Consider the following 26,051-nt stretch of genomic DNA (forward strand, 5'->3'; position numbering starts at 1 on the left):
TGGGTGGTTGAAGTGCTTTGCCAAAGGATTCAGTCATTCTTCAGACAAGAGAAGTAAACCATAAATCTGAGTGAAGACAAGACAGAGAGTGGCTTTGGTGTTAATGTAAGCGGAGCTACTACTGTGGCTCTTTAATGTGCAGCAATGAAGCACTTCCTTGGCTGTTTTGGGTTTTGTATGTAGAATCTCTTTAGCTCATGAAAGAGGGGAACCAGAGGTGGTTGTCTTATGTTTGGGCTTTCTACAAATTGGATAGAAGATCTAATGTAATATAAATATCTGCAACCCAGACTAAAAAGCAAGTAACCTGAGCTAACAGGCAAAAGACAAAGCTGAACAAATTCAATAAATCAGTCTTTTCACAATATCCCAACTCTAGAACAATTTATGTACAACTGTAATGGACCCGTAATCATGCAAAGCATTTAAATCAAGACTGAACAACTTCAAAAATAAGAACTGTTGTAGATCCAGCAGTTAAAAATACTATATTGAAAAATTAAGATGGGGTATTCAGACCTCATTATACATAATGCTTTCTGATTTTGGAGTCTTTGTCTAGCTGCACAAGACTAGAGTAATGTGTCTTCCTGCTGTACTTTTAGTCCCTGGAATTTTTCCATAATGCACCAATTAAGATGGAAAGTTAGTTATTCTGATTAGAAAAATATGTAATTCAGACCAAGGCTTAAAATTTAAAGGTTATCTTTGATTGCAATTTTGCTTTTTCTCTTCTGGGTTCATGCTGTCCTCATATCAACAATGCATAATTCTATAAAATAACTGACATGAAATGTTTGAGTCATTTTAGAAGAAATTACATATGGACTCTTTCATGTTTGCTTTCCCCTCACCCATGCTTTGCATTGTATTTGGCATTTTGTGGAGTGCAGCAGAAGAGCAGCTCGTTATGGGTAAAGCTGCTCTTTAAAGGACAACACATGGACACTGTACAGTAGCACAATGTATTTTATTTCTTGTAGTCTGGGCCATACATAAATCAGAGAGGGAAAAATGCAAACCATTGGGTTCTGAGTTCTGTGAAGAGAAACAGAGTGATAATTTTCACTTGGAAAAATGTTTAGGTCAGCTTCAGGAGGGAAAGAATGAAATTTGATTGTAGGGGACCTGAAGATGAACACTATTTCCCATTTACTGGAAAATAAATATTGGTGATGGAAAACATTTAATATTTGACCTTGAGGAGCCGCTTCAGAAGAATTACACATAAACCCTAGAATACCAAGCTACCAAATGCTTTTGGCAAATCCCTGGCTGAAAAACATCTATTTCTAAACAAAACTTCTTAAGAAATGATATTTCACATGCAGACAGCAACGAGAACGTTTTCCAATGCCATGATGGTGCATTTTTCTACCACCTCAGTAGTCAGGCTACAAGGTGGACACTCAAAGGTAAGATGGACCATACTGGAGATTTCAGCCATGTTCAGTGGCTGCAGAAACAACCATGCCAGAGGAAGACTCAAGCACTCCCTGACCAACAAGAGCTTGAACTCTACTAGAAGCCAGCTCTACACATCAAGAGGTAGTTTGACAGCACAGTCCCCTTGGTGGCAATGTTGTCCCCACACGCTCACGTCTGTCCCTTCCATGGTTTTGGTCCATAACTATCTGCTGACGCAGGGAACTGAGGCAATAAATTTTAGGTTTTCTTGGCAGGTAGCTTCCCCAGGGGACTCTTAAATGAGTGCTGTTCCCAGCAGAAATGCTTGCCCAGGCTTGCTGACCATGCATCTGTACAGATCCTGGGAGTGCCTGCTCAGTTTTGCCCAGCAGGGTTGGTTAGCCCCAGCTGCTGTCAAGTTGCCCTAAATCCAGACTGGTTGGGTGCTCAGAGCTGAGCAGGAGAGGCACAGCTTCCAAAAGAGCAGCAGCAAGAGCTGTTGGATATAGCAGGAGCAGAAACTGCTGTGGTCAGTCCCAAATCCCACTTGGCAGTCAGAGGGTAAACACTGACAACAGAGACAGGACATCAGGAGTCACTATCATCTGCCTGGAAAAACCTGTAGGATACATAAGGTGGGATCTACATACATATATAGGATTATAGGGAATAATATCTTAAAAGGTTTAATTTGATTATGAAACATGGAGGTCAGAGTTTCTGTAAATCCTTTAGAAGGAAAGAAAACTCGGAGGTATAGCTTGTTGACATATGATTTATATCAGCAATTTTTCCATGCTTTTGCAATTTTGATTTTATCACAGATAAGGTCAAGGCAGTTGGACATATCAGTTCATTCTCCTAGACTCTGAACCAGGTTGACACCAGCTTCAGATGAAGAAATAAATGCGTGGTGGTCCATAAAACAAAACAAATTGTTCTACTAAACAAGTATCTTCTATAAAAGAAGAAAATCTCGCATGCCCATGGAATATTATTCATCCAAGTGATAAGCCATTACTATATATCCTCTCTAGGTAGACATTTATAAGATACAGGACATAGTGGTTTGGCTGCAGAACATTTCTGGAAGAGTAAAATACTATGAAAGAGTGGAGAAACACAAAACCCTATTGTTGATGTGTCTGATGACTCTCTTGTACTTCAATAGGGTTCATATCTCTTTGCTCTCCAACGTTTTTTACAAACTGCATGGAGGAATCCTGCATGAAAATCTGGGTGAAGCACGGCAGGTTGTACCCCACAAAGTTGCTATAATTAAAATTAAGACAGAATTAAATCCCAAACCTACTAATTTTAGGTTATGTTTCTACTACTTCCATCTACTTCAATATCTAGAAGTAGGTTAAAATTAAACTAGCAGATTTTTTTATATTCCTGTTTTGCCTAAGATACTAGATCTATTCAGGTAGTCACTTTTTAAAAATCCATTTTTTTAAAAAAGAACTAAAAAAAATGCCTGAAGCATTCATAGGATGATGGCCTGTAATTCAGGAAACAGGAGAAAGCTGTCCTGGCCCCTATCGGTACCCAAGAGCTTATGCTAAAAGATGCAACATGATATTAACTACTTTTATTTTTTTCAAAAAAGCACATTGCACATTTCCTTCTTCTTCGTAGCTGTAACAGAACTTTTACAAAAGCCATTTTCTCTCAAGTAATTTACTTCCTTGCAAAATACAATGTACCACATAAAATACAAACCAGCTTGTTTCCTTCTAATCCCTTTCAGCTACCATACTTTCCAATGTAGAGGTTAAAATTTAAGATAGAAATTATAAGTTAGTGGAATCATATCCCCTTCATATACCTCAATTCTTCTGCAGTGGAAAAAACATAATAAGGATTCAAAGGATTTGATTGGTTTTGAAGTTCATGGGAATGATTACACTAGAAAACAGAGTAGAAAACACAGCTAGACACTAGAAAACACAGCTCCAGCATAAGATAGAGGTCTTCTACTAAAAGATCCTGGGGAAAGCGTGGCTGAGGAATTAGTGTCATTGGCCAGTGATCTCATTTCAGTGACTTTGTTCTGTCAGCACTGGGGACAATTTACAATGGAAAAGCCTTTAATATTAATATGTAAATGCTCTCAAGTGCTTTCTAAAATGTCAGTTGCCTCTCCCACAATTTACAAGGTATTATTTTGTAACAACTGTATTATAAAACTGTTATGAAGGTTATGTTATAAGCAGTTACTAATGCCTTTGCTGCAGGCTGAACCTGTAAGAACTGACTGGCAATGGGCTGTTAGGGGATGCCTATTTAGGACAGATCGAACTAATTTTTTGAACACACCTTGCCAGTATTTTATTTCAGTAAAGTGGTAAACTTTTGGTCTTAAGAGCTGTAGTGCTGATGGTTCAAGAGGCAGCTAAGTAGGTAAACACAGCAGTTTCCAGGGTGGGAGAAGAAGGGGGATAGCAAGGGGAGTACAGGCATTACGTACTTGATTAAAACTTTGTCTCTTCTTACACCATAGTCACCATCAAGTGGATGTGGGCTATTTAAAAGGTTTTTAGATTTAATTAACACATAGCTAATTTCCTTGCTGGAAGCAGGCAGTCATTTCAGTACTAGAGGAATAACTGTAGAAATGCCATTCAGCATGAAGAGGCTCAGATGTACCTCCAGTAAATTTCTGTACATACATTCCAACACTTATTTTTCAGGAGAGTGTAATGATTTACACACTACTCCAAAGTAGTGGCACACACTACTCTAAAGTAGTGGCAGTTTGAACAGCAGATGAGTAACATGAACTAACAAGCTATATATGCCTGCCAACAATACACAGCAGAGCTGTGTCTGTCTTTGGACTAGAACAGTTGCCACGTAAAAAATACTTTGTTTATAAAAAAACACATACCCTAAGTCAGAAAGAGACCATGAGTAAGTATTGTGTAGATTTTACACAGCTCACTTCAACTGATAACAACTTTAAAAATGGGAAGACTAAAACCTCAAGTCTATGAAGGTCTGACAGCAAATTGTGAAATCCTGGTGCATTGCTGTTGGCATTGTTAAGTCTGGTCTTGATAGCCTGGTGCCAACATCCCTCAGGTGCAAGCGCCGCACACTGCTTCAGTCATTCTGTGGCTTTCTGTGGAAGTATGTGCAGATCTTCCTCATGGAAACTGAAGTGGCTGCAGCCTAGCAGGAAATAAAACCAAAATTAGCCCGAAACACTTTTAGGTGAACAGCTCATATGCTGCAGGAATATCAAAAGTCTCCCCTCCATCATTGCTCCAATTTGCTCGGCTTCCCAACTAATAGAGTAAATGAAAGGTTCTTTACTACAATCAGTCTCCAAGGTAAGAGGCTTTCCATCTACAGGAAACACTGTCTAAATCCTGGGGTTGTCCCACTGCCATGAGAAATGCACTCCAGCTGCAGTTTCAGCTTCCCCACAGCAGGTAAGAGAGCTGCAGATTTCCAAGATACAGCAAATTCAATGAATGCTCTTGGGTATTCCTGGCATCTCCTCAGGCTATGAGAACAACACAGGAGCATCCCAAAATCTGAATCAGAGCATACTGGGCAGGAAAGGTAATTGTTCTATAGTAATCTCTCTCCAGGGCAAATCTCTCTGTCTTGTGTTTAAACATGTACAGCACAAAGCACAAGTAGTCACAAGTTGTAGGTTTCCTATAACCAAGGTTGCTTGGTACAACCACAACTTGAGGAGTCCAGCTGCTATGAATAACTTCAGAACTGGTGCTTTGCCCAGGTTGTATCTGATAGAAGTGTTGGAAGTGATGAAATCAGGCAAGAAATGAGATAAGCCTCAATGATGGCAACAACTTTTAGCATCAGATATTCAAGAGTACAACTAAAATTTGATGACTGAAAATTTACCTAACGTTTACTAAAATGAAACTCAGTCAAAGACACTGGAGAGGACTTGGGAGTCCAGCTTCAGGGACAAGTCAAGTTTGGTTTGTTTTAGAAACAAACCCTCACTCTTGTACCCTTCTAGTTTTCCATTGAAGGAACTGAAGGCTTTATTTAATGCCCCACAGTTTTAACACGGGTAACAAATTCTTTTGCTACCTGAGCTGGAAGAGAATGTAGCTCTTTCTTCCAATGTTTAAGTGGCTTTCCAGTAACATAAACAGGCAGATATGATGGTGAACACATAAACAGGAGATCTGCCAGGAAAGCTGTTGGCATTATTGTGCCTCAGAGTAGAGCTCTCTTTAAGATGGCTACATTCTTCTAACATCCAGCTGGGGGCTGCAGGGATCTCTGAGCTCCTGTGTGCCTCAAGTCCCTTGAAAATGAAGGACACATCATAAAAATTCTGTTCCTGCATGGAGAGGATTAGCAGGTAACAGCATTAATGTATCTGGCTTATTAGTTCAGAAACCATCCCTTTTGTCCATAGTCAAAGGGATCAGATAATTCTTTGTGTCTGAGCAGGAGAGAACAAACAAAGGGAGAGTGGCAGCTAGGGAGAACTTATTTCATGAGGATGTTGTTGGCTGCCCTACTTACAGTTTTTGGTGAAGTGGCCACTGCCACAGACTCTTGTCTCTTGGCACCAGGGCTGCAGGATGACAGGGGGCTGTTTGATGTGCTCTGGCTGCCAGCTCTGCCAGTCCGTAGCTTCTCCCCCAGAGCAGACAACCAATTTTTTCTTTCAGGAGAACTGTTCTCTTTATCTACTACCTCAGTGTCTTTCCCACATGGAGATCTGAAAAGATGGGGGGAAGTTTGAATGCCTGATGGATTAATATGGCTTCCAGAAAGGGAAGGCTCTTTTGGGCTGTGGCTGGAGCCTTCATGGTCATTACACAAGTCAGCCAGGCTGAGAGAGTCTTCATCAGAAGCTTTTTGGTCTGGAACCAAGTGACATAAATTCAGCTTGGATTTCTTAGCTGCATGGTCCAGCTCAGTCACACAGCTACAGCCCTGTAGACACTTCTGCCCTGCATCAGCCTCCTTGCTGCAGTCAAGCCTTCTCTTGGCACGCTTTTCAAACTGTGAATGTGGCACTTGAGGAGGGCAAGCAGATTCCAGGAGGCCCTGGGTGACTTGGGTGACTTCTGCCAGGGCTTTTCTAGGAGAAGGAGCCTTTTTCTCCACTTTTGGAGGAGAAGAGCAAGGAGTCCTTGTAACCCAGTGTTTGATGGACATTCTGGAGGAAGGGATCAGTCTGGGGGACGCAGAGGGGCTGGCTGCAGGTGGCTTGGCTGGGGTGGAGGCTGTGGCAGTCGGGGTTTTGGGAGGAGCAGTGGGAGTGCTGGTGGGCAGAGGGAGGTCTCCGCACTGCGTGGGAGCACAGGCAGCAGGCCGTGGTGAGGAAATGCACACACTGCCTGCTCTCAGGGCCTTGGCAGGAGTGCTCTGTGGGCTGGCTGCTGGCCCTGGGAGGGGAGAAATAAGAAGACTGATGAGGAACACAGAACAACAAATTAAGGACAGTCTTTTTAAAAACACCCCTTTCAACCAGGACATGAGCCAGTGCTGACCCTGTGGGTCAAATACACCCTTTTGAACTAAGAAGTTGTATAAATCCCTCTGACTTTGGTTAAACTGGTACAAGTCCTTTATAAAATCCTGTATCACACTGATAAAGCATAATGCAGTACATTTGTGTAATGTCTGACATCTATCCCTTTGGTAGTGAGAGTTCTTACATGAGCTACAGCCAAAAAGAACTGACAAAACGAATCTTGAATCTTCCAAGTGTATCTAGCCTTGCTGGAGCTTTGGATTTTGCTTTTCCAGACAACTGCCTGGCAAAAAGGCTGGTCCCCACCTGCCCTGCATCTTTAACAGCTCCATAACTAAGCTGATGGACAAAGGTACTGCAAGCAGGTCCCATGGCTAATTACAGTAGCAAGGGAGCCTTACACTGTGATGCCCTAGCATGTAAATAATGCTCCAGATGTTACTGGCTGCAGATTTTAAACATTTTTTTTTAGTGAAGAACATTCTTTCATTCTCTTGTCTTTTTGCTGTTGGACTTTCTGCAATGTTGTATTAGAATGAAGCCAGTAGTTATTTACCACACCCAGGGAAGCCTGAGAAATTCTTCACCTGCTGAACAAGGACTTAATTCCAAAGGAAATAAAATCTCTTAACAAATGATTCCCAAGCAGGTATTTCACAGTGGCTTCTGAGCTCACTAGCCAAGATATAAATGCCCCTGCTTGTAAAAGAGAAATTTTGAACACTCAGAAAACACTAGTCATAGCTAGGGACATAAGGACCTCACTAACAACGGTGGGAATCATACATAGCAAGGATCTCAGTCTGCAGCAATATTAGAGAGTGTTACTTTAATTTTTTCAAATGTTTTTATCTCCAGCCCCCTCCCACAGGGAGCACATTAGTAGGTTTGTAAGATGCCTGCTTTCTTATGGCATTCATATTCTCTGAAAAAATTCCTTCATCCAGGATTTTTCTCCTGGGAAGCTGAGAAGTCTCAGAGAAAAGGAAAACAATCCTTATCTCATTTGCTTCTCCTCTGTTTTGCTCATGTGGAATGTGTTTGGAGATTGTTTACCCACAGGTGATTGTTTCATTGGATTCTGGTGTGAGTTGTTTTGATTCTTTGGCCAATCAGGGCCAAACTGTGTTGTGACTCTCTCCAGAGTCACGAGTTTTCACTATTATCCTTTTAGCATTGAGTAAGTATCCTTTCTGTATTCTTTAGCACAGTTAGTATAGTATTCTTTAATATCATATAGTATTATAAAGTAATAAATTAGCCTTCTGAGAATATGGAGTCAAAGTCATCATTCCTGCCTTCATTGGGACATTCCCAGCAAATACAATACTTTCTCATTCACCTAACTCATGGTGATGCAATTAAATGGGTTAGTGCCTTAAGTTCCTCTGTGCACTTCCACTGCTGGGCACAAGAGCACTAAAGTTTTTATGTATACCAGGGGTTTAATCCAAACTGCCCACTCTGAGCACTAGCACTGCACTATAGAGCACTTCATTAGAACAATGAGAAGTCTAGTGTGAACAACCTGCCAGTTTCTTTACAGTGTTGGGCTGTCTCACAAACAACATGTTGAGTGAGCACCCACAGGCCTGGTTATATACCATACTAAAACTCTTCTGATCCTTTCACTGTATTATCTAACTAGTATCCAAAATACAAGTACTGCTGCATCACAGCAAAATTGAATAGGATCCCATATTCAAGGATCCCACCACAAATACCTTCAACACAAAAAACAGAATCAAAGGCTCCTTTCCTGATAAAATAGGCTACTTCATAACAACTTGCTTCTATCTGGGCTATGCAAATATAACTGCCAAGATTTCTTCTCCTAATCTTTGGTTTAATGAGCACTTACAAGACAATAATAACTCAGCTGGGAAATTAGTTGCACTCAAAAATCTAAGCTCCTAGGGGGGAAGAAAACAGCAAGCTCAGCAACTCTTGATCCATAATGATTACTACAAATTCATTCAGCAGAAATATCGTATGACTAATTGGGTATGAGCACTTTGAATCCCAAACTGGTCTGAGAGTTACGCTGTGGACACACTGAATAGTGGAAAAAGAGTAATCCTGGGAGTAGGATGAGTGTCATGGCAAGAAACAAACACAAATTTGAGATAAAGAATATGAAGATTGGGCTTTTTTTTCCCTGAGACTGCATGCATTGTTCAGGTTTCTACCAAGCTAGTTTGAAGTTGTTTCCATTTATGCTGCCACTGCACATGGTACAATATTGCAAATACCTGCAGTCAACCTGCATCACACCAAAGCAGGTTATTTTGGATGTTTCCTACCTTCTCTGCCACAAATCTTTTAGAGTGGTATTATCAATCTCCAAATTTAAGACTCACAAATTGTCCACGCACAGGCCTGCTCCAGAAATTTGGCTACACAAAACCACAGAGAAAGTAGTACAACTTAAAGAAACCACAAAAGTAATTGCCAAAGAGGAAACTCTGGTTGCTACACTTCAAGAAATAGGTCAACAATCAATACACAACCTCAATCTCCTAATTTGTTCGTCAGAAATGGGTGGGGAACTACCTAGATTCATCCCAGCAGGTCTGAAATAGTCCTCTGCTTGCCTGCTCTGAATTAGTCTCTGCAGATAACTCCTATATTCTACCAGCACGTGTTTTGTGTTCAAGAGCCAAGGTCAGCAGGAAGCCTGCTCTTGTGTTTGCAGTGTCTGTGTACTTCCTCTTCCCTCCTGTGTTACTTTCATGCAGCAAGAGCAAAGAGAAATAAGTAATTTTTTTCTGGTATTATTGCCAAACCTGACTTATAAGGTCTTGGTGTATAAGATACTTTAGATCTCATGGTTTTGGTCTAAACCTATGCTTACTTCTGTTTTGCTGGCATTAGGACACAAAGGTATTTTTGAACCCTCTCTGAGGAGGCTCAAAAAAGAAAACAATTTTGCACACACAAAACAATTACCAGCTATGTAGTGGTCCTGGCACTCTCCCTCCCATTGTCCTGCAAACTTCCTGCTAGACTTGTTACTCACTGGCAAAAGGTTATAGAGGTAATGTTATCCCATTAGTGGGATTTGGAGACCTTCAGCCTTTTTTTGTGCTAGCCAAGATGAAATTCATTTGGAGGGTGGCTCGTAAAGATAGGTGGAATGCAGGAAGTCACAGCAGCAGCTGCTGGGAAGCTATTGTATTCTTAGTTTCAGAGCTACTCTGCAGAGAAGCTCATCTCACTTCACTTTGGGAGGAGGGCACTTCTCCTCCTTTCACCTACTCTACTGCAACATAATGCAGGTTACAGACAAATCAAAGTTAATATTATAATCAGGGCTCCTTTCTTCTGCTCTAGGGTACTACCTGCTTAGTGACTCCCTTCTCTACAGAGCCCACATCTGCTTGCTAGCTCAGAGCATGCTGCACAACTTGTCTGAGTGCCCAAGCTTTGTGGAAAGGTAATGCATTTGCTCACTTAACACATGAATAGGTGACTAATTCTGGGACATCACAATCATCAAAATTGTCTACATGTTTTTTTTAAGTACTTTCACTACACAGCATTTCATTTGGCTGTATATGGTCAGTACCACTGACTGAAGCTGAAGAAAGAGAGACAACACTGATAACTGCACCTGAGAAATAACTCTGTGCACAGTTCAGCTATGGGCAGAAGCAAACAGGTCAGAGTTCCAAGGCTCTACATGTGCTGTCAGCCCTTTGCTGGGTAAACTACCAAACTAGAAAAAGCATATGATCTTACTGCTCTGGCTTAGTATTTGATAGGGAAATTTAAAAAAGGTGAGTTCTTGCTACAGTGACATCTCCTTAGGCTGTTCAGTTATCAAACCCTGCTGAAACCCACTGAAGATCTGGCTGCCCAACAAGCTGTGTCAATGAATATCTGCTTTGACAGACTTTGCCATACTTGTAAGCTACTTCAGCCAGCTTGTCCTGTTGATGGCAGAAGTATTTACAAGTAGAAGTGCTTGTCTGGCTATATGAGTAATTGCCTAATATGAGAAAAACCTCTGTACCAACAAGCCAAAGGCTTTTGTTGGTACAGAGAACAGACAAAATTCAGCAGCTGTGTGAGCAAGATAGCTCAAGGGCCTTACCTGCTCCATGCTGTTCTTCTGGTTTCTTCTGAGTGACCCAGCCCACCAGGCTGGCTTTGCTGGATACTGATTTCTCTTCCTCAGGACAACGTTGTAGGCGCCAAATCCTCACAGTGTTGTCATCAGAGCATGTGGCAATCTAAGTATAAATTTGTGTGTTAGAGTGACCAGGGCACATCCTATGGATCACTGGCTGAGTGAACTGGAACAGCTTCATCCAGCACACCACACCAGTATGAATGATGGTGAAGCATGGCTGAAGGGGTACAAGATAGACCATTGAACAGTGAAAATAACCCAAAAATAACTGTTTCATTACTGCACCATTTGCTTCACATGGCTATGTAAGAGACACTGCTCTGCTCAGGGCACAGCACATTTTGGGATTTCCAACCCTTGGTAGACAAAAGCAGCCACGATCCTTTGTGCACCTGCATCTCAATCTGCCTCTTTTGCTGAGGACATCTTCAGCTTGGGGACAAACATTTGCAGCACACCGAGAAGGTGACATTGGATGGCTTCTGCATGAGCTGTGCTATCTCTTCAGAGTCAGATGTCAGCAGTACCTGGCAGAGAACCCAACTCTGCCAGAAATACAGCTCTAGAGCCCTGCTGCAGCATCACATGCTCCAAAAAGATCTCTGGAATCCTGACCAAAGGAGCAGCACCCATCTAACCCACACTTTATGGCTATCTTCAGGCAGATTAGCTGTTGACTCAGTAGGAATCAACCAGTAGAAAGAAAAAGGAAATGCTGTGGTGAGAGTTCATAGCAATCAGAATGGGGCAAGTGTCTCTACTCTGACTTTTGTCACACCAATGTTGTCCCTACCAAAAGCAACCTTGCTTCTCAAATCACACCAAGCAGCTTCCTGACCTGTGTTAGCTCCGTATTTTCCACTTTTCCTCATGCATTGGCATCTGAAAAATGACTGCCTATTTCTTCCCTGTGCCAGTAACAATTTGAAAGGCTGAATTGGTCTGCATTTCCAACACATCATGATGAAGATGCTGGGCTACCTCTAGATCACAAATTTCATCTGACATGCCAGTTCTCATATTGTGCATCTTACACAGTGAGAACAATTCCCGATGTTTCCCTGCAAGACTCCCACCCTCCTACACTGTAATGCATTTCTGAAGTTCTGGTGCTGCAATGGAAGCTAGGGAAAGAAGCTGACTTCAACATTGTGGGGTAGAAGGAACTCTGGCTGTTGTTAGGACACTGCTCAGGATTTTTCAGGGTTATCTCTAGTTTTGAGCTAGGCCAAACATTTGAGCCAACTTCCTACTCCAGTTGTTTTCCTTTCAGTGACACCTGGTGCATAACTACCGACCCAATTTCACTGGAGGCTCTTTTTGTCATAAAAGCAGCCCAGATTTTGAAAAGAGGTCACAATGAAAAGAGTCCATATGTTTTTAAAGGGCATTCAAAACTTCTTGCCACTCTGTACTAGACTAGCAGATGTATCAATGGTCAGAGGGAAAGGAAGATGTGAAAATGGAACAACAAAACAAGCCTTTGGCTTATGAAAGCCCTGATTAAATTATTTCATTGTCTTGTCTCTTATAGGTAGTATCAAGCTCTCATCAGGAGAGGTCTTTACTGATTTGCAATTTCTTAGAATTTCTCAATTAGCCAAAATTATCTGAAAAGAATAAAAAGGTTCTGATATGTTGTGCTAATATGACAAGGTTGGATTACTGTCTCCTAAATGAACATTTTAGAACTGATTGACTAAAAATTTCCTCCCAAAACAACAATTGCTGCTGTCATTTTGAAAAGCAGATGTTGTCACATCACATCTATTGTTTCCCAGTAAAATCCATTTTGGAGAAGACAAACCTTAGTGAAGTCTGAAGGACACCAAGCAATGGAGGTAACTTCATGAGAGTGACCAAGGAGTATCCGTGGAGGAAGGCTTGGCTCAGAAACCTTAAAAATTCCACAAAAACAAGCCAACAGTCAGAAGGCAAACAGCCTAATATACCAAGGAAAAGCCCATATCCCACCTGTGAAGCATATGGATACTTCCCATCTTTCCTGTATGAAATGCTCTCAGCCTGTCAACATCAGGCAACAACTGAGGAAGTCCTAAGCAGCAGTTCATGGAAACACTTGTTCAATTCCTGCTACACACAGGAATTCTGCCTCCAGAGTTGACAGCCCAAAACATGACACAAGCATTTTAAATACCTCTACCTGTTCCAGGTAAGATGTTGGGAATTCATATTTTGAATCAGGCTAGGCAAATATATTCTGCTGCTATTTTTAATTGTGTCCCAATCACAGGTCAACGGTTTATTAAAAAAATGAAACTGCTGCCAACAAAATCCCATAGATGAACCTCCAGTGGCTTTTGTGCAAGTGTCAAGTGCCTTCTCCAATCAATCAGCTGGACCAGACACCCTCTTAAGATTCATAGGAAAGTTCTCTCAATCACTCACATCCATTCAACTGATCTCCACTTCTCTCACAGTCTTCATAAAAATCTTTCTCCTGTATTGCTACTTATCTTTGACTCCAGCTCCTGTAAGCGACAGACAGAGCTGAAGCCAGCACTAAGTGGCCCAAAGAAGAAAACACACACACACATGAACATACACATACACACACACACACAGAGTTTTGCTTGCTTTCAGCAAGCAATCCTTTCTGGAGCTGTGAGTCACCACCATTGATGTGACATTATAAGGGAGATTTATCAAGGGGATTTGCATAAATTACTAAGGGAATGAACAGATCCTTTGCTGTCTGGGAAAAGTAGTGGATGTTACATATAGGTTTCAAAGGAAGATGCAAGACTTTGGAGAAGGCTTCTGATTCACAAACATTTTTCTCTTGTAGATCATCTACAACGGCCTGCAAAACTGCAGCTTCAGAACTTAAGTTGTTTTGATACAAACAGGTTTATCTTAACAGGACCCTTTTTTTCCCCGGCATGATAGAGGCAATCACTTGACTAAATAGCCACTAAATGCCTTGGTCAGAGCATTCCCTTCACTGCCAAAAGATGCAATGGAAATCAAATCCCTATTTAGGGAATAAACAGAAGATCTTGGTGCAGAGAACATCTTCACTTACAGTTAATAGCAGTCTTGCTATTATACATTCATAGCAGCCAAAACAGTGGTCCAGTAGCCACTGATTGCTGGAAGGAAAGCAGAGGAAGGGAATTACTCTTTCTAGGACACGGTGATTTTACAATATAGCAGTGTAAATTAAAGGAACTATACTATTCCTGTGGAGTGCAGAGTTATGGCTGTGTCCATGTGTTTGGCAGAAGACTGTCAGGCAGTCTGCATGGAAAGTCAGGATTAGCCCCAGCACAGGCTGCTTTTTGTGCCTGAATTGACAGGATATTGTTGGGGAAGTGAGGCCTATTGTGGAAAGGTTAAAAAGAGAAACCTAGGAAATGAGACCTTTTTTAGTTACTCTCCTCACTGGAAACAGCTGTTAGATCCATTTTCAAGATGCAGCCTAAAATGGTGTCTATGGCTTTGTGCACCATATGCTACAGAAGCACCTCCATTCCAGGGCTGGGACACACCAAAGTATAACTTGATATGGTTTCCTGGGAGGGATCCACATCAAAGGATTGAAAGAACAATGGAAGCACAGATCTACAAATGGCATTGTTTTATTACCAGGAAGGTACCTCAGATAGGTACCATCTTTGTGGAGAAAAACCTCTCTGCTCTTCAGCTTGTATAATCTTATGGTTGTTCAAGAGTGAGAGTTCATCAATTGATTAACTTCTAATTTAAATAAAACCAAACCAAACACAACAAAAGAAGTGTTTCTTGCCTGGAAGTGACTTGTATATGAAAATAGACTGAAACAGCATCCTTGTCAGCAATAACTTCTATCCACAGCATTTCTCAATCAAACACAAACTTAGCACTGCTGCAAAAGTTTCTCAAAGAAATCGTCTAAGTGGAAAAGGTCTTCCTCTGCACTTCATTCCTCTCTAGATACAGAAAGAGCTCTTCATAAAGGTCCTTATAACATTACCTGTTAACTATTCATGCATCATCTAACCATTGTTTTCTTCACAGCATAGTAAGTCCTCATGCCAGGAAAAGATACATATGTTTCAGAGTCAAATTTGCCAACATTTAATTAAGAAGCCTCTGAATACGACAGATCTTGAAAGAGACAAATGCACTGGAAGTCCCCCTTTCTAATATGACTGTGGTATTAAAATAAAAAGTAATCATCTGATGATTTATTTTATAAATATGCAATACGATCTGTCACTCATATGTGATAGCAATAGAAATGTTCCCTACATTGATGCATTTTAAATGTGCTAAAATGCTTAAATTTTGAGATATAATGACATCCTTGAATACTCTCAACTGAGTCCCAGCCTTGTGTTCCAAGAGAGTATCGAAACACATGAATGCAGAATGTGCAACTCAAGTTCACACAGGCATTTTTGCTGAATTTGCACAGAACACAAGGAAGGTTAAAATGACACCCCTTGGCACGGTAATCCTGCTACCACACTCCTGCCTCCACTGAGTGAGCCACCCAGCTGCTTCCAAGTGTTCTCCAAAATAAAGAGGCTATGTGCTCAAATCACAGCCTCAGTAGGCTGACCCTCTCCTCTGAGAGGTTTGTATTTTACTTTCAGACTCGTTGTGAAATGGATGCATAAGTCAACATTCCCTAAAAGTTCACACAGTCCAAAACTGTAATAGGCAGTCACCTGTGGCTTCTGTCTGTTCTACTTCAGTAAGTCCACTCTGTTCCCATATGAGGAGCATGAAGATCAGAACTTGAGGCATGCCTTATTCTGAGGTGCCTGCTACTATCTTGGTGACATTTGCATTTCCTGCACGTCACTGCAAGATGTTAAGTGATGAAGGCCCTCAGCTGTCAGACAGTGCTTTGGAATTTTGCTGAAGGCTCTGGCTGAGCCCTTGCTGTAACACAAAGGCTTTAACTACTGTAAATTAAGCATGAGAAAAAGCTATGTCTGAAGCAGGAGCTGGAAAAGGGAGAGGTGGAGGGAAAGAGTGCCCTTTAAAACAATTAAACTTTTAGGTTTCTGGTAATGTGCTCCATTGCTAACTATGAACTGAGAACTATCTGTCTACTTGTCATAGCTGCCTGAATCAACAGGACTGAAAAAGGATTTTAATGCCCATTAAAACCAGATTAAGAGCAGCAATTTGCAATAAGCAGCAGTGATGAGAGATGTACTGATGGCAGGAGGTTAGCTCTGTTTTACATTAAACAATTACACAAAGCCTTGACAGCAACATACACACTCCAGGCACAACATGCCAGGAGCCAGCCCATGCTGCTTTGGGTAGGATTGGGGAGCAAGGAGTTTCTATGTGAACATGAAAAGCAAAAGCAGCTGCCCCCATTGCCTCACCTTCCAGATGTAGGCATTGCAGTCACTCGAGCCACTGACCAGGAACTGGTCATCAGGGCTGGTGCTGGATTTGATGTAAAAGGTGGAATTCTGGTGTCCACTGAAAACTGCCACTGTGAAGAGGAAATAAAATACAAAAATCAGTAAAAGCCCCACTCAATGCATAGCCCTGGAGTCAGTTGTGCAAGGAGGGCTGATCTTACAGGCTTTTCCTGCCTAGCCACTTATCCTTTGGAGAAAGTGGTTGCACTGCTCCCTTGCTCTGGGGCTCTGGCAGCAGGAAGATTTATTATTATTCTGGAGCCCTTCAGGCTTCTCAAACAAACCAATGGCAGTTTCATTAAAGCTCTACCTTGACCCGTATGACAAGCAGGCTCAGCCTGGGCTGCCCCACTCCTCTGGTTCAGGTTCCCTGTTTCCTCCTCCCTGAGCCGCCATCACCAGTCCCGCTCCATCAACAAGGGCAGCCCCACAGCAGGAGCCTTCTTCCACACAGGTGGCACAAAGGCACTGGCTGCTCCTTCCTCCTGCTGCCAGCAGCTTTATTTCATCAAAAACCTGTATTTCATCAGTCACGCTCTCCAGTATTTAAAGCCTCAGTAGTGTTTGCTAAAGCCTTGAGACCACCACCCCAAATGGCTGACATGGCTGTACCACCACGGCCTCCGCTGGCATGAGAACTGAGTGTGATGTGAAGTGCTTGGCGGCACCACGTCCTGTCCTCTCAGGGAGCACAAAGCACAAGGCTCCCAGGGCAGCCCAGGATGGGCTGGCTCCCGCTCCTCCAGCCCTGTTTCAGTAGTGGCTCTCACAGAGGAAATAACCCACAGACCAAGAGGACACATGGCTGCCTTCAGTGGCCTTTGAAGAGTTGCAAGCCCATTTGATTTTTTTTGCCCACAGCTCTTGCAGTGCAGGAGCCATCAGACAGCGAATCCCTCCTAAAGCAGGCAGCAAGTGCTGTTACAGGAGGATTTCCTGACGAACTAGAGCCGCCTCAGTGCCGGATGGGAGCAGCTGAAGCCGCGGTGAGGGCGGCCCAAGGGCAGGCGGGCGCTGCCCTCTGTAGGAGCTGCTCCGAGGAGCAGCACGGCAGCTCCATCCAGCCGGAGCGTGGGGCTGCACATGGCTGCATAGGAGCTCCATCCAGCTGGAGCACGGGGCTGCACATGGCTGCATAGGAGCTCCATCCAGGCGGAGCACAGGGCTGCACATGGCTGCATAGGAGCTCCATCCAGCTGGAGCACAGGGCTGCACATGGCTGCATAGGAGCTCCATCCAGCCAGAGGGTGGGGCTGCACATGGCTGCATAGGAGCTCCATCCAGCCAGAGCGTGGGGCTGCACATGGCTGCATAGGAGCTCCATCCAGGCGGAGCGTGGGGCTGCACATGGCTGCATAGGAGCTCTGTCCAGCCGGAGCGTGGGGCTGCACATGGCTGCATAGGAGCTCCATCCAGCCAGAGCGTGGGGCTGCACATGGCTGCATAGGAGCTCCGTCCAGCCAGAGCGTGGGGCTGCACATGGCTGCATAGGAGCTCCATCCAGCCGGAGCGTGGGGCTGCACATGGCTGCATAGGAGCTCCATCCAGCCGGAGCGTGGGGCTGCACATGGCTGCATAGGAGCTCCATCCAGCCAGAGCGTGGGGCTGCACATGGCTGCATAGGAGCTCCATCCAGGCGGAGCGTGGGGCTGCACATGGCTGCATAGGAGCTCTGTCCAGCCGGAGCGTGGGGCTGCACATGGCTGCATAGGAGCTCTGTCCAGCTGGAGCACAGGGCTGCACATGGCTGCATAGGAGCTCCATCCAGGCGGAGCGTGGGGCTGCACATGGCTGCATAGGAGCTCCGTCCAGCCGGAGAGTGGGGCTGCACATGGCTGCATAGGAGCTCCATCCAGCTGGAGCACAGGGCTGCACATGGCTGCATAGGAGCTCTAGCCAGCCGGAGTGTGGGGCTGCACATGGCTGCATAGGAGCTCCGTCCGGCCGGAGCGTGGGGCTGCACATGGCTGCATAGGAGCTCCATCCAGCTGGAGCACATGGCTGCACAGGAGCTCCATCCAGCTGGAGCACATGGCTGCACAGGAGCTCCATCCAGCTGGAACCACCTCGGCTGCACAGGAGCTCCATCCAGCTGGAGCACGGGGCTGCACATGGCTGCATAGGAGCTCCATCCAGCTGGAGCACAGGGCTGCACAGGAGCTCCATCCAGCTGGAGCACAGGGCTGCACAGGAGCTCCATCCAGCTGGAGCACGGGGCTGCACATGGCTGCACACACAAGGCAAGAGCTCCGTGAGGAGGCTGAGGGCTGCACTGGCAGCCACCCAGCACAGGACAGACAGCCCATCCCCACAGAGCAGCCAGGGTTAACCTCAACAACCAAGCTGTTAATATTTACTACTCGCAGCACTTCTCCACTCTGGAAGCATTCCCACCCACCAGACTGCCTTCCTGAAGAGCAGATAGAAGGACACATTGTTCATTTCATTTCAGTTAACTGAGAGACTGAGAAAAGGCAATGGAAAAGAAATGATGTGTCTGGCTGGAATGCATCTAACAGTTTTGCCACCTATGGCAAAGCAGCTTCGTGCACCAAAGGCTCAGGGCAATCTTTTGCATGAAAAGGTCACAGCGGCAGAGCTGAAGGAATCCAAAAGGATGAAGCACCTCAATATGCTGGGGATCCTTTCTTCCAGAAGCTGTGGTGTAAGTTAAACTGAAAAGACACCTTAAAATATCTGAAGTTATCAGGTGATCACTTTCAGTGGATTCATATCTAAAAGTCTGACAAACCAGTGACTGCCAGTAAGCAGAGGTTTCAAACTTCCTTCAGGCTGGATAGTAGCCATTCCTCACTGGATAACTAGAGCTAACAGGCAAACTACCATCAGTCTCTGTCTGGGTGAACCAGATTAATTTTATGTGGATGGCTTAACACAAAATGTGGATCTGTTCTGCATAGCTTTAGAGATAAGAGCATGGAATAGGTTTCCTTCAAGTGTTGAACCTTGTCTCTGTCTCTCTGTGTTAGAAGGACAAACTTGCCTTTCTAGGCTCTGTAACATCTATACTTTTTGCAGCTATTTCCACAGATATCATGCTTACCTGGAGTGGTTCTTAAGCTTGTCATATTGAACATGTAGATACTGTCATCAGTGCAGTTAGCAAACAGATTAGCACCAGTGGAGTCCAAAACCAGGCTAGAGTATCCTACAGAGAAAGAGAGAAGTTCTTCAGAACAAAAAAATTCGGAAAAGAGACATTCTCAAAGAAATGCCCAGAGAAGGAAATTTGGAAAGGATCTGTATCATGTATGAGATTGTCATAGTAAAATTTCTATGTTTGACAGAGCACTTGCTGAAGAAGAAATGTTTCTAGAAACATCTACATTTTCTCATGAGAGTTCAGGGTGGTATTTAGAAAGGAATTGCACCTTCAAAACAGGCACGTGATTTATTTGATAGTTTCAAACAGATAACAGGAACAACCAGTTGTAGAAGCAGAGACCAAAAATAAAGATGCTCATGCTTTGATAGTACAAGCCATTCTCTGATTTGCTAGTGATTCAGGTTCAAGAAAAATCTTTCCCTGCAGGCAAATTATTTCACAACTCCCTCCTTGGGAGTGACACTGACCATTACCACATTGATCAGACAAATAATCAGGAATTACAGTGTTTCACCAGAGCATTGTAAGGCATTAAAGTTAAAAAGAAGACAGAGAAATATGAACAAGTGTGCTATCTTTTTTGATAACAGTTTCAAGGGGTGATAGTATAAAAACCCAGTCCAGTCTGTTGTCTTTCAAGATACAATGCAAAGAAAGTTCAATCTGAATTTTACTCATGTATCAAAATGACTAGCTAAATTCCTCATGAAGAGCTTTACTGTTCCTCACCTCTGTTTATGAAAATGCACTGCTGAAGCTCTGCACATTTTTATCATTGGTGCAGTGATAGAAAAGTCAGGCATGTTCACTCTTCAACTTGAAAATTTGATACTGGCAATCAAAACACCCTGCAGAGTTTGCCAGTCTGATCAACAACTGGCTATAAAGATAAGAAATGTCACAGACAGTACTTGTTAAATTCTCTGTGCACTGTAACATGTGCAGTGCTCACCAAGCCGGCGAGTGCTGGTCCCAGGGTAGCAGAAGGAGCGCACGGGCAGCGGGTCCTGGCGGAAAGCCGCGTAGTTCCTGCGCAGGTCCCACACCTTGATCACGCTGCAAGAGAAAAGCACCAGTGTCTTCAGCTTCCTCATTTCCCTTCCCATGCTGATCCAGCCCTTTAAGAGCACAGAAATCAGGGTGCTCATGACTGAGGAGTGTCCAGTGCTAAGGAGACAAGAGCTGAGCAGGAGCAGAGCCGTGCTAAAAGCCAAACATTGCTCTGCTGGCCATGGCTGAGGAGGCAGCACTGCCTTCTGTAACTAACACAAGACACAGCAAGAGCCTAGAAGCCAACTTCCTTCAACTAGTAAAAGGAAACACGTGGATGCATTTATACTTCTGATGAGTAGTTTTAGTTTGTGGTTTTAAAAATTAAGTCTTCCCATTTTTTTACTTGCTCTTTGGGAGCAAGTCTCTGTCATGAACCATAGGCAGGAGAGTCAATCTTATCTGCTTCAGAAAGGCTCTGACCACATGGAACCTGCTAAAGAATCGAGTCCAAGAGGATCATTACCATGCTGATCAATAACAGAGTTTGCTCAAGCTCCAAGATGCTGCAAGGGATCTGGCATCTAAGAGAATGCATCTTTTGTAACTCAAAGCAACATTTTCTCAAGCATGCCTACACATGTCCAGGCCCTGACCACCCACTCACATCCATAAAGGCTGTTTAACAATAGTCTGTCTATGTATGGTCTCATAGGTCCATGAGAATAGAGAGAGAGAGAGGGAAGAATTGCTCTCATTCTGCCCCATAGCTAAGCCTAAAATGAGCATTTACCACATATCACAGTTTGTCCAGTACTGCAATCTCCAGTAAGGGAGTAAAGCCAATGCAAGCTGGCAGCATAGCTGTTGTTTCCACCTAGCAGTAGCTCTAGGCTTTATTGGCCACTGAGTGATCTTAGAGAGAAAAATCTCCCAATCTTTTTATGCCACTGAGCGCACAGAATAGACAGGAAAGCAGGAATCATCCCTCCTTACCCATCAACAGCTCCTGCAGAGATAAGAGTATGCTCATCTTGAAGCAGTACCACAGTTACACTCTGCTGGAAATCCTTAAAAAGAGAAGAAAAAAGAACTTTATTTTCTTTTAAGGTCAGCAAGATCTTAGTTCAAGGCCATGTGAATGCATGGAAAACCTCCTCCTAGCCAGGCAGCAGAACATAGAAACAGCAGATGTCATTTAGGACACAACAATGCTTTGAACACTCCCACTAGTGAAATTGCCACTGAGAGATAAGTGTTTGGGCAGCAGTTTGAGATTACATCTTTCAGCTCACAGATAAGAGAGCTGCCTTCATCCCAAAGTCTAATAGATTAAAAATGATCAGGCCTTACTCCAATAAGGCCGTGATTTGTCTGGTCAAATTAAGGGAGTAAAAAAAAAAGACAAAAAAAATTTACAACTCTCCATATCTCTCCCCTCAAAAAGGGAATGCTGGCCACTCCTTTCCTCCCTGGGGAGGGAAAAAAAACCTCCATGTATTTTCACATAGCATTTGCCCAAAGTTGGCTTTTATGGCACGTGGGTTGTTAGGCACCTAAACAATGTCTAAAATTAGCCACTGCAAATGACCATGACAAAAAACCCCTATCTCTGCAAAGATAAATGGAAGCATTTACCACATACAAGCCACGTATTTCTCACTATATTTACTCAGGAAGAATTCTGTGAATAACAGTGCCCCCAGAAGTGACATTTTGCTTGTTGCCCAGACACCCACCACCAAGGGAGCAAGTCCTCTCAGGTTCTGCCTCTTCTTCTTTGGTTTGGAAGGAGTCTGCTTGTCAGCCACATTGTGTGCTCCACTGATTTGATTTACCTGCCTGTAAAAGCCATCTGAAAGAAATCAAAGACATCTCAATTAGTAGTTTACATGCAATTTTGCTATCACTTTAATAAAACAGGCATCAGCTTGGGATTAGACCTAAAAGGTGGCTTGGGTTAACCTTTAAAATCATTACTGTCTTCTGAAAACAAAAATTAATTACATACAAAACCAGTGAGAAGAACACACTGCAAAAAACTGCAGAGGTCAGTGTACATGGACAATGAAACTAAAACTTATCTAGGCAGGCTGCCTCTGGAAATCATTACCTCTTGGTCTGTTTTTCACATGCATCCTGGTTTGGAGCGTTCAACCCACCTCATCCCAAGCAGAACTGCCTCACTGGAACATGTCCAGTGCTTTTCTACTCTATTTTATAATTTCATGTTCAGCCTTTTGTCTGTTAACTTATGAAATGTACTGCCTTACTAGAGTAAAGGAACTTTTCTACTTTTTTTTTTCCTACACCTTCCACTTTGATCATGTGGAGTCAGTCAACTTTTCCTTCACTTGCCTGTTTGAAAAGCCACCTGGGACAGATGGAAGAGCAAGACAGGCAAAGAAACTGCTGTGGCAGAGCAGAGAACCGGGAAATGGCATAATGGAAAGGGGCTGGAGAAGGAAAAGCTCCAGGAAACAGAGGAGCAGAATGAGCTCACATCATATTCATAGTAGGTGTTCCCACAATATATTCAGTTGCTACCAGCACTCACAAGCTCTTTTTTCCTACACTTTCTGCCTTCCTTCCTACTCTAGCAGGAGCCTTTCCAGCTTTTCCTCACCCCTCTGGATGGCTCTGACCTCTAAGCAATCTCTCCTGTCTCACCTGCTCTTGCACTGCCCTAGTAGGGATGCATTCTGTACAGCCTCGCCTCCTGGTCTACACACAGGGAATTATCAAACCAGCCTGTGGTTTGATGTTGCACATCTGGGACTACTGCAAAGTGGGGAAATGCCATGGTATACATAAATAGCAGAGATACCTATTCCATCCCCTTACAGTACCTAAAGCAGTACAGTTATCTGAGAATCCTCTGCTGCCTACATTGTAATCAGAAGTGTCAGTCCAACCAGCCCATCTGAGCAGTAGTCCTTTTACATGAGACACCAAGCTTTTCTGATACATATCTGAAAGTTTATTTACCTTTCTTGTTGCACCTGGTATCCCAAACCATGATGTTTCCATCTCTCCCTCCAGTACAGAAAACAGCTGAGAGAAAAAAAGTGTTATTAGCTTCTAAAAGCATTGATTTAATTAACTGAATGCAGTAGAATGCCATCAATGTACCTCTGGCTCTCCTGTCCCAACACTTGGGATGCTAGTCCTGGAAATACAAAACTCAGGCCATTGTTTTGCCATGCTTTTGACTTATTCCCTTACTCTTGCTATTCTTTTTTTACTCCCACTAGGGAAACCAGCCTATGGAAAGCATATTCACACACTTGGGTGTGGAAGCAGATCTTATCTTTGCCCAAGATCAGAAATGTGCAGATTTTAGCATCAGGACACCATCAAGTTCCAGCTAAACAGTTTTGCTTTCCTGGCTGGGTCACTGCTCAGGCCTGTGCTATTGGTACCTGTCAGCTTCCAAAGCCCTTTTTTAGCCCCTAAAGTACTTTTCCAGGGGTAAAGAAGAAGGAAAAAACAGACAACAGGCAATATCAATTTACCTTTCTCAAATCTAGAAAAAGCGACTGACTTGAGGCTACACTGGTGACCTTTGCATATGCCAAGAAGCTCGCCAGCTCTCACATCCCACACCTTGGCTGTCTGATCTCCTGAAGCAGTGACCTTCAGAGGGAAAAATAAAAAGCTTAAGTCATTTTCTGTACACAGTTGCCAAAGCATTAAAAAAAAAAGTCAGATGGCAAAAGATTCCTTACAATCCTGTGTTCCCCTGGCACCCAGGCAAGGTCAAATACAGCATTTGAGTGAGCCCGCCATTCTAACAAGAAAACAAAAGCCAAGATTAGTTCAGTGCATTGTAGCATGGTATTTTGTAGAAGATAAATGACATCACACACTGAAATCAGAAATCTTGTCAACAGTTTGCCTTAGGCATGAAAGACAACACAGAACAATTCATCTACTACTGCTGATTTAAGAGCACATTCATGCTGCTGCTTTGTAAAGAAGACTCAGCAAAGTATGTGGAAGAAATAAAGTACTGCCTACAATTTATGTTTTAAGGACTTGCAAAAAGCTCTCTTCGATTCCAGCAAATCCCACACTTGTCACATCAAATGAAGATCACGTTCTGTACAACATCTACCTTTAAAGATGAGCTTGCTGGTGGTCTGTGCTTCAGTATCATACAGTCTAACAAACCCTTCTTCATTTGCAACTGCCAGGATGTGCTCCAAATTAGGGGCTGAAAAGAAATTGAAATATATTATGTAGCTAATACAAAATCATGCCCATGCTCTTTGTGAAAACCATAGATGCTTTAAATAGGGAATGCAGCAAACATAAGACTGTGAAATTAACAGCATCTACATAGCAACCTAAGTGTTAAAATGCAGAAATACTGGCAAGCATTTTTTCTAGATGCTCCGTTCAGGAATGACTATACATGGGCAATCAAATGGCTCCAGAAGCAACTTTTGAGATAATACCTCTTTCACCAGCTATAACAGTTTTCCAGTTACAGTTTTCTGTATCTAGAGTACCTATCATCTACAGCCTCCAGCATTTTCTGTGATCTGACTTGGAAAAGCAGGAAGCCACCTTAGAGAAATGTAAAATCTCATGCCAAAACTAGAGTAAAACGAATGAAGATGTTTTGGCCTAAAGATCCAGGAGCTTCATTGCTTATTCCCTTCCCCCATCATGGGGAAATGCCGTGTGTACAGCACAGCCTAGTGACACCCATCCGCATTTGATTTCTACCTAATGTTCTCCACTCTATTATAGCTTTTATATATTTTGAACAAAGCCCCAGTTTTTTACCTGTGTAGCCTCACACTGTCACCAAGAGGACACACCTTGAAACACACACAGATGAAACAATGACACTAAAATAAATGCTTTACAGTTGCTTCTTTGAGGGAATACTTTCCATCGGTATCTAGGTGCACCACGATCCGAAGTTTATCACGTGTAGGAGCTAGCTCACTGTAGCAGTAAGCTGACTTTAAAACAACAGACTGCTGACAACAGAGCCCATACCCCGGCCGCACAAAAGGGCTTTCAGGAGGTGACTTTACCTGTAGAAAAGGTGCAGCCGAAAGGAGGGACCGGCATTCCCGTTTCCCCGTAAGACAGGTGATCATCTTCTCGGCTGCACTGGTAGCTCTCCAAGAGATGCTGCAGGGGAAGCGCTGAGGACCGACCTACAACGGGACAGACGGACCGTAAGCGCCTCAGACACCACAGGCTCGGGCGCCACGAGCCGCGAGCCGGCCACCGCGGCTGTGCAGGCTGCCGGGGATGGATGGGGACGGAAGGGGGTACGGGAAGGCGCGGTGGCGGTGGCAGGGGCAAGGCGCGGTACTTACGGGCGGGCGCGGCGGCGGCGCGGCGGAGCAGCGCGCGGCACAGCATGGCCACGGGGACACAGCCAGCGCGCACCGCACCAACTCCCGCCAAACCTCCGGCCCGCCAAGCGCGCCAAGCGCCCTCATTGGCCAGCGGCTAGCGCGCCGCGCCGCGCCCGCCTCCTCTGATTGGGCG

General features: G+C 43.7%; 1 protein-coding gene across 1 annotated transcript; it reads right to left on the reverse strand.

The window, feature by feature from the left end:
• Nucleotides 1–4,515: 4,515 nt before the first annotated feature.
• Nucleotides 4,516–25,959, reverse strand: DTL (denticleless E3 ubiquitin protein ligase homolog). The gene is made up of 15 exons (XM_071424476.1): nucleotides 25,877–25,959; nucleotides 25,586–25,711; nucleotides 24,652–24,750; nucleotides 24,263–24,324; nucleotides 24,050–24,170; nucleotides 23,523–23,588; nucleotides 22,274–22,389; nucleotides 21,531–21,604; nucleotides 20,497–20,600; nucleotides 19,482–19,586; nucleotides 16,376–16,488; nucleotides 12,832–12,921; nucleotides 10,986–11,124; nucleotides 5,929–6,800; nucleotides 4,516–4,584 (listed from the first exon to the last, which is right to left on the reverse strand). Exons 1-15 carry the CDS (start codon nucleotides 25,920–25,922, stop codon nucleotides 4,516–4,518), a joined length of 2,202 nt encoding a protein of 733 aa, XP_071280577.1. The 5' UTR covers nucleotides 25,923–25,959.
• Between the last annotated feature and the right edge of the window lie 92 nt (nucleotides 25,960–26,051).

This window comes from Agelaius tricolor, unplaced genomic scaffold (assembly GCF_023055355.1).
Source record: "Agelaius tricolor isolate 1412-34295 unplaced genomic scaffold, bAgeTri1.0.p SCAF_1, whole genome shotgun sequence".
Lineage (NCBI taxonomy): Eukaryota > Metazoa > Chordata > Aves > Passeriformes > Icteridae > Agelaius > Agelaius tricolor.